General features: G+C 34.3%; 1 protein-coding gene across 2 annotated transcripts; it reads right to left on the bottom strand.

The window, feature by feature from the left end:
* Positions 1-9,784: 9,784 nt before the first annotated feature.
* On the bottom strand, positions 9,785-14,651 carry LOC120089241 (cellulose synthase-like protein H1). Of its 2 annotated transcripts, none has more exons than XM_039046664.1 (9): positions 14,257-14,651; positions 13,432-13,771; positions 13,196-13,309; positions 12,996-13,112; positions 11,639-11,851; positions 11,432-11,528; positions 11,100-11,299; positions 10,640-10,990; positions 9,785-10,551 (listed from the first exon to the last, which is right to left on the bottom strand). In XM_039046664.1, exons 1-9 carry the CDS (start codon positions 14,595-14,597, stop codon positions 10,003-10,005), a joined length of 2,322 nt encoding a protein of 773 aa, XP_038902592.1. In that variant the 5' UTR covers positions 14,598-14,651; the 3' UTR covers positions 9,785-10,002. The 2 variants fall into 2 exon arrangements, with proteins under 2 accessions (XP_038902592.1, XP_038902591.1); XM_039046663.1 differs by having other exon boundaries at positions 11,417-11,528; positions 14,257-14,645.
* Positions 14,652-16,291: the final 1,640 nt, after the last annotated feature.

Genomic DNA, 16,291 nt, shown 5'->3' with positions numbered 1-16,291 from the left:
TGGTCTTGTGACTTGATATATTTGAGTTCCACTTCTTTCTTCTTAATACAATCTCGAATGTAGTGAAATCGGGTATCAATGTGCTTGCTCCTCCCATGAAATACCGGATTTTTGGCTAAGGCAATGGTCGATTTGTTGTCAACAAAAATCTCCATTGGACCTTCCATTTGAAACTTCAACTCCTTCACTAAGTTTCTTAACCAAATTGCATGACATATACATGAAGTTGCTGTGACATACTCTGCCTCGCATGTTGATAATGTGACTATGGGTTGCTTTTTTGACATCCATGTGAACACCGTTTCACCAATAAAGAACACAAACCCCGTAGTGCTCTTTCGATCATCCAAATCACTACTCCAATCACTATCACAATAACCAACAATATCAAAATTGCTAGAAGAGACATAGGAAAGACCATACCCAATCGTCCCTTTGATGTAGCGAAGTATCCTTTTGCCATTTTACAATGTGTTACTATCGGTTCTTCCATAAATCGACTAATAATTTCAACCGAATAAAGAATATTTGGTCTTGTACATGTCAAGTATCTTAAACCTCCAACCAAGCTTTTGAAATATGTAGAATTTACTTTCTCTCCTCCATCTTTCTTGGTGATTTAGACTCCACATTCCATCGGTGTTCCAACTGGATTAGCATCATTCATATTGAACTTCTTGAGCACTTCTTTAGCATAACCCTCTTGGGATATAAAAATCCGATCTTCACCTTGTTTGACCTCGATCCCAAGATAGTAACTGATGAGACCAATGTCCGTCATTTCAAACTCCTTTGCCATCTTTCTTTTGAACTCATAAAAAATGCTAGGCTTGTTTCCGATAAATACTAAATCATCAACATATAAACAAATGATTAGTATGCTTTCACCTTGCACTTTGATGTAGAGGGCATGCTCATAAGGACACTTCATATACTTCTTCTCTTGAAAGTACTTGTCAATCTTCGAATTCCTTGCTCTTGGTGCTTGTTTTAAACCATAAACTGCCTTCTTCAATCGAAGCACTTTATCTTCTTCACCCTTGACTTCATGACCCAATGGTTGTTCCACATAGACCTCTTTCTCAAGAATTCCATTTAAGAATGCCGATTTGACATCCATTTGATGTATCTTCCAATGATTATGGGCTACCAAAGCAATAATCAAACGAATAGTTTCAAGGCGAACAACAAGGGTAAATACCTCGTCATAGTCGATGCCATGTCATTGGCTATACCTTTTCACCACTATTCTCGCCTTGTGCCTTTCAACATCACCATTGACTTTTCTCTTTGTCTTGTATACCCACTTCACTCCGATCGGTTTGTGTCCTTTTGGAAGCTTGGAAAACTCCCATGTGTCATTTTTCTCTATCATTCGAATTTCTTCATCCATTGCATCCTTCCATTTCTTGCTTGCAATGGCTTCTTTGAAACTAATAGGCTTACTATCACCAAAAAGACAATAGAGAATTATGTCATTTTGATTTTCATTTACCTCATTAAGTTTCCGTAGACTTCGAGTTCCTCTTGGGCCAATTTCGTTCTCTGAATCGCTGGATGAACCTTCAGATGATGATCGATCGGTCGAATGAGTGGCACTGGAATGGGAAAACCTTCACCCATTTTATCCCTGGTCGGCTCATTTTCATCGTCTTCTTCAAAATATGGAAAGAAATCATACTCCTCCTCTTGTATATTCCAATCCCAAGAGGCTTCCTCGTCAAAAACAACATCACGACTAATCATTACATTCCTATTCAAAGGATTGTAAAGACGATAACCCTTTGAACTTACATCATAGCCGATGAAGATGAGTTTCTCGCTTCGATCATCGATCCTGGTTCTTTTTTCTTCCGACACATGAGCATATGCAATACTCTCAAACACCTTGAAGTGACCAATCCCGGGCTTTCTTCCATTCCATGCTTCTTGAGGCGTCTTATCAAGCACATTTTTGGTTGTTGCTCGATTTGTCAAATAAACCGCACAAGCTACGGCCTCCGTCCAAAATTCTCTCAGCATCTTCTTTGTCTTTAGCATGCTTCTTGCCATGTTCAAGATTGTCCGATTCTTCCTCTCCACCATACCATTTTGTTGTGGTGTCCTTGGGACTGTTAACAGACGTCGGATGCCTTTTTCATTAGAAAATTGTTTGAACTCATTTGATGTGAATTCACCACCTCGATCGGTTCTCATGGCCTTGATTGTAAGGTTGCTTTCATTCTTCACACGTGCCTTAAATCTCTTGAAGATTTCAAATACTTCTGATTTTTCCTTCAAAAAGTACACCCATGTTTTTCTAGAAAAATCATCAATAAAGAGAATGAAATATTTACTTTTACCATGAGACTCTGGTTTGATCATTCCACACACATCGGCATGGATGAGTTCTAAAGGCTTCTTTGCTCTTGTCATAGACTTCTTCAGAAAACTACTTCGATGATGTTTGTCAATCAAACACCCTTCACACACTTGGTTTGGCTTGTGAATGTGTGGTAAACCTCGCACCATCTTCTTCTTCGACAAATCTTCTAGACTTCCAAAATTGAGGTGCCCGAACCGTAGATGCCATAGCCAAGAGAGATCTTCATAACACGTCTTCAAGCATTTTGGAACATCATTACATATATTCAAAGGAAACATTCGGTTTTTGGTCATGGAGACTTTAGCAATAAGTCTCTCATGAATATCCCTCAAATACAAACAATTGTTTTTCATTTGAACTTCAAAACCTTTCTCTAACAATTGTCCTACACTCAATATATTATTTTTTACATTGGCAATGTAATAAACATTTGTGATATATTTATTTTCTCCATTTTTTAACCAAATGAGAATTTTACCTATTTCTTTGATGGCGGCCAAAGAAGTGTCTCCAAAAGCAATATTACCTTTCTCCATCTCGTTCAACTCCATAAACATCTTTGCATTTTCCACCCATGTGATTCGAGGCTCCTGTGTCAAGATACCACATACTATCTTGACTCTTTTCTTCTCCCTTTGAAACCATAAATAAGGTTCCATTCTCCTCTACATAATTGGATTGGCCTTGATGGGCTTTTAATGTGCTAGCGGTTGATCGATCCTGATGCTTTCGTTCAATCGACTCTGATTGAGATGAGTAACACTCATTCGCATAATGTCCATATTTGTTATAATTATAACATTTTACCTGAGATTTATCTCTCCCGGACCTTCCACCACGTCTTCCACTACCTCGACCTCCTCTTCCTCTTGAGGATTCAGATGAGTTTTGAGAAACATTGGTGTTGGCTTCACCTCTTCCACCATGGCCTCGACCACCACGACCTCTTCCACGTCCACGACTATTCTTCTCCTTGATTTTGAGTTGGAGAAGTTGTTTAATGGTCTTTGTTTGCTCCATCCTCATTTTCTTTTTCTCCTCATAGGCTTGTAACGAGCCTATATATTTTCAATTGTCATGTTCTCGAGATCCTGTGTTTCCTCGATCATCGTGTCGATAATCTCGAACTTTGTATTTAGGCTTCGTAGAACCTTCTCCATGACACGAAATCAGTGATTTCTTCACCATCCCGACTCAATTGGTTGACGACAGCCATTACTTTTGTGTCATATTCCGCTATCACCTCCGTCTCCTTCATTTGTAAAAATTCAAACTCACCACGTATGGTTTGCAACCGTACCTTTTTCACACGATCAGCTCCTCTATGAGTCGATTAGAGCTTGTCCCATGTCGCCTTTGACGTCTCCGCATTGGTGATGGTCTTAAATGTATCTTCGTCCACCGATTGATACAATATATAAAGGGCCTTCTTGTCCTTCTTTCTTGTCTCCTTTAATGCATCTCTTTGCACTTGATCAGCTAGCTTCTGCCTCTTGGAAACCATTCTCTACGATCTCCCACACGTCTTGTGCTCCTAATAACGCTTTTATCTTGATGCTCTAATTGTCATAGTTGAGCTTGGTAAGCATTGGTAGTTGAAGTGAACCTATCCCACCGTTGGCCATTTTTCTCTCAATATTTTCTACTAGCTCTGATACCACTATGTTAGAAAAAAAACGTGGAGGACGAATATGAAAAAGGAGAGATATATTTTCCATTCAACTAAACATGCCTTTATATAGGCTTACAAACATAACCATAGGAATGGCAATGGTTTAAAGCTATAAATGTCATCGAATGCTCATAACTCACATAACTCCTATAACTCAAAAATCACTATTGGTTACAAAAAACTAAAAGTCACAAAACCTAAAATCACACTAAATGTCACAAATAAAGTTTAATAATGACAAACTTTTCAACATGAACATCAACTCAACCTACAGTTTCCTGCTGGGTCGTCCATGGATCCATTCAGCTGGAGTGGTTCCATCGTCGTAGCACTAATGACTTCAATTTGTAGTCAATCGCAAGTTGGTGATTGTATTTGGACATGAAGGCATTTTTGTTTCAAGAGCATCCTCATTGCCATACATAGAAACAACAAAAGAAGCTTTTGAATCCTCATTTCAATCTTTTGAGGTTGCAAATGCCACTACTGTATATAAAGATATGGGAAAAAGGAAACCATCGTTTTGAAAACTATCTTTAAAGAGAAATGGCAAAGGTTTATATGACTTATTTAAGATATTCAAAAATATGAAAAGATTTGGTTTTAGGATATAAATCAAGCAAGGAAAAATTGATTAGAGCACCAAAATGGGAAGAGGAAAATCAAATGGTAAGTTTTGAGCATCATTAGCCTCGAAGCCAAATGAACAACATTTTTATGAATCTTTCAAGCCTGCTGGCACATTTCATCCAGAAAATCAAAATTTTAAGGTAATAGTCGTAATAGAAGATAAGGATGAAGAAGATTCTCTAGTCTACTCATACTCGAAAGATTTTGATCTGAGTAATTGGACTATACTGGAATTACAATCAATTGTTAATGATTTATCAAAGTAATTATTTTCTTTGTTCTATTCGTTTTTTTTTTCTCTTTATTAATAAAAGACCATTTTTTCCCCTCTTCTCTAAATTAAGAATGTTGTCATTACCATTACAATCTTAAAAGCAAATACTTTCATCTAGTAATCAGAACAATTGTAGTAGCCCAATATTTCCACAAAAGTGTTAAAGCGTCAGGAATTTTGAAATTAGGGCAAAGCCATTCTATAGCACCATAAAGACAATGTTACGAAGATTAGGCCGCTAGATTCGGTTCAAGTTCTCGTTTTTTTTTTTTTAAATAAGAAGTAATATAAACTTATCCATCGTTGTTGCATGATAGTTTGAGTGTCACATTCACATCTCATCCATTCAAGCATTTTGCACTAATGATATTTGCATCCTAAGTCTAATATATGTATTAACATATGCTTTTTGGTTAAATCGAACCTTTCTTGTTAGTCGAGGTCGAAGCCTGACCAAGTCAGGATTGCTCGCTTTTACTTTTTGGTTAAATCGAACTTTGCTTGTTAGTTGAAGTCGAAGCCTGACCAATTCAAGTTTGTTTGTTTTAACTTTTTGGTTAAATCGAACTTTGCTTGTTTTGAGGTCCAAGCATGACCAAGTCAGGTTCGTTCGCTTTTACTTTTTGGTTAAATAAAACCCTGCTTGTTAGTTGAATCAAAACCTGACCAAGTAAGGTCAGTTTGCTTTTACTTGTTGGTTCAATCGATCCTTGCTTGTTAGTTAAGGTCGAACTTGGCCAAGTTAGGTCCGTTTGCTTTTACTTTTTGGTTAAATCAAACCTTGCTTGTTATTTGAAGTTGAGGTCTAACCAAGTCAAGTCCGTTTGATTTTACTTTTGGTTAAATCGGACCTTGTTTGTTAGTTGGTTGAAACTTGACCAAGTTAGGTCCGTTTGCTTTTATTTTTTGGTTAAATCAAACTTTTCTTATTAGTTTAGGTCAAAACATGACCAAGTTAGGTCTGTTTGCTTTGACTTTTGGTTAAATCGAGCCTTGCTTGTTAGTTGAGATCAAAGCCTGACCAAGTTAGAACCATTTACTTATACTTTATATTGATTCTTTATATAGGTAAAAGAAGTTTTTGCATGGTCCAGTAGAAGTTTTTATTTGCTTATACTTTATATTGAGCAACATATATCTATTGGTCACTTCTTCTTCGATTGAAGTTGTTACTCTAATGGCAAGTTCTGATAGTGCTAAACGCTTCAATCTAGATAAATGCAAGAAGAAAAATCGACAGAGACCAATATGTTATAGCTATGGTATTAAAGGCCATGTTGTTGATGAATGTTACATGCTTCATGGATATCCACCAGGTCACAAATTCTATAACTCATTTGTTCATCAGAAGACAACTATCTCTGCTTCATTTTCTTCAAATGGATCTGAGAAAATTTTGATGGTACTAAATCTAATCAATCGACATTTTTTACAAGTCTTACAGGTGATCAATACACGCAACTCATGAACATGTTGCAATCACATCTTTCAACTACTCAGAATAAAGGTACTATAAAAAAATGAGATTACCCATGTAGCAAGTACATGCCATTCTTCTCTTATATCTGAAAATAAACATCATGTTGTTTGGGTTATTGACTCGGGTGTGTTGAAACGTTTGTCATTATTAAACTTTATTTGTGGCATTTAGTGTGACTTTTGGTTTTTTTAACCTTTAGTTTTTTGTAACCAATAGTGATTTTTAAGTTATAGAAGTTATGTGAGTTATGAGATTTTTGTAACCATTGGCATTCCTATGGCTATATTTGTAAGCCTATATAAAGGCATGCTTAGTTGAATGGAAAATATATCTCTCATTTTTCATATTTGTCCTCCACTTTTTTTTTCTTACATAGTGGTATCAGAGCTAGTAGAAAATATTGAGAGAAAAATGGCCAACGGTGGGATAGGTTCACTTCAACTACCATTGCTTACCAAGCTCAACTTTGACAATTGGAGCATCAAGATAAAAGCGTTACTAGGAGCACAAGACGTGTGGGAGATCGTAGAGAACGGTTTCCAAGAGGTAGAAGCTGGAGCCAATCAAGCGCAAAGAGATGCGTTAAAGGAGACAAGAAAGAAGGACAAGAAGGCCCTTTATATCTTGTATCAATCGCTGGACGAAGATACGTTTGAGACCATTACCAATGCGGAGGCGTCAGAGGCGACATGGGACAAGCTCCAATCGACTCATAGAGGAGCTGATCGTGTGAAAAAGGTACGGTTGCAAACCTTACGTGGTGAGTTTGAATTTTTACAAATGAAGGAGACGGAGGTGATAGTGGATTATCACACAAAAGTAATGGCTGTCGTCAACCAATTGAGTCGGGATGGTGAAGAAATCACCGATGTTCGTGTCATGGAGAAGGTTCTACGAAGCCTAAATACAAAGTTCGAGATTATCGACACGATGATCGAGGAAACACAGGATCTCGAGAACATGACAATTGAAAATATATAGGCTCGTTACAAGCCTATGAGGAGAAAAAGAAAATGAGGATGGAGCAAACAAAGACCATTAAACAACTTCTCCAACTCAAAATCAAGGAGAAGAATAGTCGTGGACGTGGAAGAGGTCGTGGTGGTCGAGGCCATGGTGGAAGAGGTGAAGCCAACACCAATGTTTCTCAAAACTCATCTGAATCCTCAAGAGGAAGAGGAGGTCGAGGTAGTGGAAGACGTGGTGGAAGGTCCGGGAGAGATAAATCTCAGGTAAAATGTTATAATTGTAACAAATATGGACATTATGCGAATGAGTGTTACTCATCTCAAATAGAGTCGATTGATCGAAAGCATCAGGATCGATCAATTGCTAGCATATCAAAAGCCTATCAAGGGTAATCCAATTATGCAGAGGAGAATGGAACCTTATTTATGGTTTCAAAGGGAGAAGAAAAGAGTCAAGATAGTATGTGGTATCTTGACACAGGAGCCTCGAATCACATGTGTGGAAAACGCGAGATGTTTGTGGAGTTGAACAAGATGGAGAAAGGTAATAATGCCTTTAGAGACAATTCTTTGGCCGCCATCAAAGGAATAGGTAAAATTATCATTCGGATAAAAAATAGAGAAAATCAATATATCACAAATGTTTATTACATTCCCAATGTAAAAAATAATATATTGAGTGTAGGACAATTGTTAGAGAAAGATTTTGAAGTTCAAATGAAAAACAATTGTTTGTATTTGAAGGATAATCATGAGAGGCTTATTGCTAAAGTCTCCATGACCAAAAATCGAATGTTTCCTTTGAATATATATAATAATGTTCCAAAATGCTTGAAGACGTGTTATGAAGATCTCTCTTGGCTATGGCATCTATGGTTCGGGCACCTCAATTTTGGAAGTCTAGAAGATTTGTCGAAGAAGAAGATGGTATGAGGTTTACCACAAATTCGCATATCAAAAGCCTATCAAGGGTAATCCAATTGTCGCTTTTGTTGATAAATCATTTGAGAATAAGGTATGTCTTTTAAAGAAGTCCTTATATGGTCTCAGACAATCTCCAAGGCAATGGTATCTGAAATTTGACTCATTTATCATATCTTATGGCTTCGTTAGAAGCAACCTAGATCACTTTTTACTTTAAGCATGTTGTAGGAAAATCGATTCTCTATGTTGATGATATGCTGATAGCAAGTAGAGATAGACAAGAAATTGAACATCTTAAGTGTCAACTAAAAGGAAATTTTGATATGAGGAAATGGGGCAAGCTAGAAGAATTCTAGGAATTGATATTAAAAGAGACAGATCTAAAGGAATACTTGTTCTATCTCAGGAATCATATTCTTTAAAGATGCTTGCTAAATTTAATATGAACCGTTGCAAAGGCATTTCAACCCCTTTGGCAAAATATTTTAACTTGTCCTCTGTACAGTCTCCTCAAAATGACGAATAGAAATGTAATATGAACAATGTCCCTTATGCAAGTGTTGTGGGAAGCCTAATGTATTTAACGGTTTGCACAAGACCAGATTTGGCTCATTTAATGTGTGTTGTTAGTCGTTTCATGACAAACCCTAGAAGAGAACAATGGAATGTTGTCAAGTGGATCTTGGGGTATGTAAAATCAACTTTGTCATGATGTATACTCAAGATAAATGTAGTCATAGCAACAACTTAATTGGGTATGTTGATGCTGACATTGCTATTGATTGTGATAAAAGAATATCTCTAATAGTTGGAAAACTTCATTGCAAAGTGTTGTAGCTTCATCAACAATAGAATCAGAGTATATTGTTGCTATTGGTGCATTTAAAGAAGCTATATGATTTAGTTCAAAATGACAGCATTGTTAAAGTATTCTATGACAACCAATATTTGTCTAAAAATAAGACTTTCCACAACAGAACGAAGTATATAGACATCTGATATCATTTTCTTAGAGACATCTTAAGTGAAGATAAATTTAGTCTTGAAAAGATATGTTTTACAGAAAACGGCATTGACCAAGCTTTAATTCTCTCTCAACTATGGCTGATTTCCCTCAACTCTCTAATTCAGTCTGTATCTTCTTCAGTTGCACGCACACAAGAAGCTCTAAAGGAGCAAGAGAAGCGCAACATCATTTTATCACGGGCACGAATCAGATAAAAGATGTCAATCTAACAAACTGCCAAAAATTCTAATAGAATGGAGCGGGCTGATCCGGGCCATTTTAATGAGGTCCATTTTGATCTTCTAGAAGCCTTTTCAGCAGCAGACTAGAGTGGCTAGCTCACATGGCTTCCACATCACCAAATGGGTCAGCATTACCATGGTTATTGATAGCAATATTTCAACAAAAACAATATATCTAGCAAATATTTTTTTTAATTCACAATTGCAGAGTGAGATCAAATTATCAACCTTTTGGTGGTAATTATTGATGTCAATATAATCTAGATCATATACAATCTACTACATTAACTTCCATTCCAATTAATTAATATACAATAAAATTTAGATCCCTATTATAATTACTAATCCGTGTCAATTTAGTCTCTTGATGTTGAAATTATGGAATTTGTAAATATCCTTAAAAAAAAGTAATAAATGTTCATAATTAAACTCTTACACTACTTAGTTCTTCAACATAACGGACACAAACAATAATGTCAAAGAAATAGACTTGCACAAGGTTGGCCAAGGAATTCCAAATCTTCCCTTTGCGAGCATCCCCTTCAAAAATGGCCAAAAGCACAAAATCAACCACACACTGCATATCATCTCCCCCACCATAACTTCTTCAATAACATGATTTGCCTCCACTAATCTCAACAAACCGATTGAAAGTGCCACCAACTGTATTATCAAAATTGTCGTGGCTGGCACGAACAACGATGAATCATCAAATGTGAATCGACTCGAATCTTCTTCCATTTCACCATCATCATTTGAAGAAGACGATCCCTTCTTTGTTACCTCGAACATATTTTCTGATAAACCTAAAAGCTTAAGCAAAATGCCTATAAATCCAAATAAATAGGCAGACATTGTGTTTACTCTTCCCATTTTTTGGTTGTTCCACCAAGCCCTAATTGATTGCCCAACCTCCAAGTATTGTAATAGTTGTTGCAAGTTGTAGATGGCAAAGAGTAAAAGTGGTATGCATGCAGCTGGTTGTTGTACCTACAGTGAGTTTAGATTCAGATGAATATTATATTAAAAGAGGGTTAGAAAAATTTATGCGAGAAGAGACTGAGAAAAAAGAAGTTACATTGGGGAAGAAAGGAGAGTTGGCAATGAGAGAATAAGGAGGAAGAAGAGAATAGAGAAGCTCAGGAATGGAACGTATTCCCCAAAGCGAAATCCAAAGATAGAACATGCATTGCCTAAGTTGAAGTTTGTCAAAAATAAGACCAAAAATGGGAGATTTTGTGCTGAATAAAACTTCAAGTTGGCCAGTAACCCATCTCTTTTGTTGCCTTAGAGAAGTTGGCCCTCCTGAAGGAGCAAATCCTAAAAATGCCTTTGGATTTGGTGAAACAAGAACTGATTTCCAACCCTTTTTGTGTATTGTCATTCCGGTTAACAAGTCCTCTGTTGCACTTCCATATACCCAACCCACCTGACCAAAAATAAACATATATATATATATATATCAATACCACTTTATTTTATTGGAAGAAGAACCAAGAAAAAAATATGTATATAGTTAATTAGGTTTGGAAGCATACTTCTGCACCCCAGCTAGAATTGTATTCATAATCACAACTTGCAACCTCCTTCAATGCTCCTAGGGAATAATGGGAGTCCAATGGACGAGTCGTTGGATAATGTGTAGTACCTCTTAAAGTATGAATGACTGACTTCTTTAAATTCTCAGATTTTCCAAATGTCTTTTGCAATAACTCATCATTGTTCACATCACTTCCTCCTACCAATTAAATCAAGTTTGGATTATATGTTTGAAATTGATTTTGAAAGTTATAAATTCAATTTTTCATGTTAAAAATTACGTGGAAACGAACTTAATTGTTTAAAAATAAATTACCAAAAATATTTGTACCATCTGGAGATTGACCATACAAGACTTTTCGTCGATGAATACATCCTGTCCCCATGTAGCACGGGCCTTGAAGCCCTGTCGCTCCACGAATTATAAACTTAAAAATAAAAATGATACGTCATGTATTGCTTAATAAATTAGGGATTAAACAAATTCATTGTTGAAAATTTAGAGACTCAAAGAATATTGCTTTTTAGGTAACATTACCTCGAGCAGAACATGAAATTGGTTTCCATAGGGATCATCCTTAAGTCCGTTGTAGAAACTTTGAGGAAATTGAACAAAAGCATATTCTTTGTCAATTATTGGATCTTGAAGAAGACACATAGCATGTAAGAGAATATTGGGATTATTCACAAACATATCACAATCTACGTTCAACATATAAGGAGCATTCGTCATCAATCCAGATACTCTAGTCTGCACATTAAATACGAATAACACAATCATAAAGGATAAAAAAAAAAAAAAAAAAAAAAAAGTAATTGTCTCGACTCGAAAGATTAAGCTGATGGATTATGATAAATATAATTATATCAATACTACCCGTAGAAAAAACTGATTCTTTTCAATAAAGTCTTGGGAAAAAATACTTTTTTTATCAATAGATTTTTGGTCTAGTTTCAAATTGGTCATTAGGTTTACTCTTAGTCCTTAAGTTTTGAGTTTGATATCAATTTAGTCTCTAAGTTTCAAAATATTCAATTTAATCCTAAGGGTTTCAAGATATATATTTTTAATCTTAATTTTTCACTGAATATTCATTTTTATTCTTTGACATCAATGTCTAGTTATTAATTTAAAATAAGTGAAAATTTCAAAAATAGAAAAATAAGGAAAACTATTTACACAAAATAGAAAAATTTAATCTTATTTGATAGAAGCTGATAGAAGCTAATAGAAGTTTATCAATGTTTATCAATGATAGAAACTGATAGAAATCTATCATTGATATTATGGATAGACACTGATAAAAGTCTATTCGTGTTTTTTTTTTTTTTGCTATTTCTGTAAATAGTTTGACATTTTTTCTGTCTGTGAAAATTTTTCTTAAAATAATTATAAAGTGAAATTTTAAATTTACTTTTAGTTGATGAAGAATAGTGAAACTTAATTAATTAATTATAATTCATTTAAATTAATTAACAAACATTAAAACAAAATATGAGAATTGAGTAATTAAGGAAAATTAAAATTGAGGCTAAAAGTTTAAATCTCAAAATCTAGAGAATAAATTGAAACAAATAGATAAAAATGTGTATTTTAAAGCTTAGAGACTAAAATACTGAAACTAAACCTAAAACTTAAATACTAAAAGTATAATATTTTAAAATTTAGGAACAAAAGAAAACTAAATCCAAAACCTAGAGATGAGGGTATTTTCGCAATGGGTATTAAAAGATGGGAGATAAAAAAAAAACGACAAGAAGACAAAATTATTTAACAATGTAATAAATAATATATGACAATATAGTGAATAAAAACATGGGTGAGGTGTGGAAAACCTTATAAGATATGGTTGTAATATAATAAGAAGGTGAAAGAAGAAGAAGAAGAAAAATACCAAAACGTTCATGGCCCCAGCCTTGTAGTGATGTTGATGTTTGGGTATTTTTTCTCTACATACATAAATTAAATGAGGCAATCCATCATAAGCTGCTTCCTTGTTCTCCCATATCACCTGTAATTTTTATATTTTTTCCATTAATCACAATAGTCGATAACCTCAATATTATTTCATTTCCTTCAAAATAAAGAAATAACCTTAATAATGGGAGGGTGATTATTCGATTTCATATTGCAAAAGTGGGGCAGCTCTCCGGTCAGGTCACGTAGGGCAGCTTCCTCAATTCTCTGCCTCACCTTCTCGTACTCCTCCTGCTCGTACAAACAAACAATAAACACAATTTAATCCCCCCCAACAAATATTTGTAAAATAAACAATAAAGACAATTATAAATATATTAAATAACTTTTTTTTTTCTCAAAAAAAATCTTACCTTCATTTTCTTCCACTCATGGCGGAACTCCGGCGAGCTATCGGAGACTAAATAATCGTCGTCATTATTATTATTACTGTTAAAGAATCTAAAAGGAGCTCTAACTTGAACCTTGTACTTCTTGCAAAAAGGAACCCAAATTCTAGCGAATTTCAGCGCTTCGGACAGAGAATAGAAGGTAATCGGAGAACCACCGTCGTCGGAGACGTAACAAGCAAGTTTTTCAGCCGGATAATCAACTGCCAACAAAGACAACACCGTGTTGACGGTGATTATTGGCGGCTCCAGCTCTGCATCCGCCGTGGTCACGAATATGTCCACTGGTGGAAGCTCCTCCTCCCTACATTATTTTCCAACCATCAAAATAAAATAATTATGACAAACAAATGAGGACGGAATGATGAATTTATTTTACAATTTAAGTTAAATTAATATTTTGTTTGAAATCTTAATATTTTCAATATATCTAATTTTAGTTTATATATTTTTAATAAATCTTAAACATCACCTTAATTTTATTATTGATTTTTTAACGAGCCTTTTTTTATTATGAAATTTTTTATATAAACACTTTTCTATCACTTAAAAATTCAAGTTCCTTTTTTTTTCGGTTCTCAAAGGGGAAAAAAAAAACCCTTGTCACTCATGTACTTGTGGCTGTGAGTAGCATAAATTCCTGTGGCCATGATTCAGCAAGGATATTTTATTTTAATATTAGGCCAAGAAGTTTGAAAAGATTATCATTTCTTGTTCCACAAATTAATAAAAATTAATAGTATAACCATACATTGATCTTTAAAATATTAAATTTAGAGGTAAAGTTACCGCTTGAGAAGGCGGTGAGGGTATGTTTTGTAGTCGAAAAAGCTCCAACGGGTGGCGACGAGGAGGATCCAGATGAAAGTGAACCATGACTCACACGACAAGGCAATGACTTGGAGCCAACACAAGCCATGGCTGTGGATGAACAACATACGATAGCTGAGGAGTATAATCAAGAGGGATAATATTGTAATATCCATTGCTCTATGAATTGTTCTTTTGATTCCAACTTTTTCATAGAGAGGCAGAGTGTTGGAATTGGCCATTGGGGAATTTTGGAATGCAATCCTCAAAAAAGAGAGAGGGATTTCATTGTTTGATTTGTAGAAGAAGTTTATATACATACAATAATCTTAAATCCACCTTTTTCCATTTGCTCATTGACGTAAACATTCAAGTCTTGTCTTCTTTTCCCTCAAGGAAGGAAACATCATGTCACATACCTCTCATTCAATTTTGATTTCCCCATCTAAGCTTTCTATTAGGAATTTCTTCTAGAAAGATTCTTGTTTCGATGTGAAAAATATTGTTCACATGGAGTGGACCATGTATTTTATTAAGATTGTGAGTTTCCTTTACCATCTAATACGGGGACCTCATGAACCAATCTGCTCTAAGATATTGTTAAGACTATGGCTCTTACCAATTGATAAGCATAACGAACCTCCACATATCTCTACAATGGTATGTTTTTTGTTTTATCCCAAAAGACCTCGTACTAATGGAGATAATTGTCCTGACTTAATACTCACGATCACTTCGTTCTCTAATCAATATGGAATTTTGTTTGCACTTCTTACCATAACATTGATGATACAAGACTAGAAAGAGGGTAGAGAAAGTAAGAGAGAAAAAAAAAAGTTAGCCTAAAGGATGAATAAAACTAAGTTGTTTTTAGGTTAAAAATTACTTTTAGTCCCTAAACTTTCATAGAACTAATGATTTGGTCCGTGAACTTTGGTTTATAACGATTTAGTCCATATACTTTAAATTTTATAACAATTTAGTCTTTGAACTTTACTATGTAACAATTTAGTTCTTATACTTTAAAATTTGTAACAATTTAGTTCCTATTGTTGAAAATAATGATAAGGTTTAATGAAATTCCATGCATAATTAAACCGCTAAACTAATTAGAGATTCAATAGTTTTGCAAACTTAAAGTCTACATCATAAAATATTAAAAATTGATATCTAATTTTGATGGAATTTTGTTTATATGAGGGACTAAACTATTACAATTTTGAAAATATATGGACTAAATTATTGCATAAATTCTTTTTCCTTTCTTCCGCAGGGACCAGGAAGCCATTGGAATTTTTATTTTATACATTGGAAAATTCATGGGTAGAGCCAAAGAGGGTGAACAAATTTGAAACTACAGGGATTAAATCGTTACAAATTTGAAATTACAGGGATTAAATCGTTACAAACTAAAATATTCATGGATTAAATTGTTACTTAAAAAAAAGTTAGAAGGATGATTTTTAACTTTTCTTTTTTTATAACATCAATTCATATTTATATTTCTTATTGATTCTAGTATATTAAAAATTTAGGAGGCTTATGGTTATAGCAAAAATAATTTAATTTATGAATCCATTTTTGTTTTGTTTATAACATTGTAGTTTTAAAAATTAAATATCATTTATTTTCATTAAATTAAAATTTTGGCAATGTTTTTAGTTATTAGTTTAAGAAAAAGGATCAATTATTGAAAAGTTACTTTGTCAGTACTGATATATATTGTTTAATTATTTAAGAAAAAGTGATCAATTATTGAAAAGACAAATGTGGGGTATAAGAGTTGACTAATCTGAGAATTGAAATAATCCACTGAACAAAGGTTGGAAGCTTTTCTGGTTACAAGTCCTTAATCTTGGAGATCAAGGTTTAACTATTTTTTTCATCTCAGGGACCAGTGATTTCCTTTTTGTTGTATAGTAAAGTTCAACAGGGGATTTTGGATATTTTCTATGTAAATTGTACTATATCTGTAAATTTGTTTATTTATATTATATTTATTATTATTTTAGGC

The sequence above is a fragment of the Benincasa hispida genome, chromosome 10 (assembly GCF_009727055.1).
Source record: "Benincasa hispida cultivar B227 chromosome 10, ASM972705v1, whole genome shotgun sequence".
In the NCBI taxonomy this organism is placed as follows: Eukaryota; Viridiplantae; Streptophyta; class Magnoliopsida; order Cucurbitales; family Cucurbitaceae; genus Benincasa; species Benincasa hispida.
The sequence above is the reverse complement of the archived record's forward strand: the minus strand, read 5'-3'. Positions and strand labels throughout refer to the sequence as shown.

Bases quoted from the DNA above. Each gene is read 5' to 3' on its own strand.
- LOC120089241 (XM_039046663.1), bottom strand. From the start codon at position 14,597: ATGTATATAAACTTCTTCTACAAATCAAACAATGAAATCCCTCTCTCT. The intron at 11,852-12,995 runs GTATTTTTCTTC...TTTAATGTGCAG, and splicing joins CTGGGGCCATGAACGTTTTG to ACTAGAGTATCTGGATTGAT. The intron at 10,991-11,099 runs GTATGCTTCCAA...ATTTTTGGTCAG, and splicing joins ATTCTAGCTGGGGTGCAGAA to GTGGGTTGGGTATATGGAAG.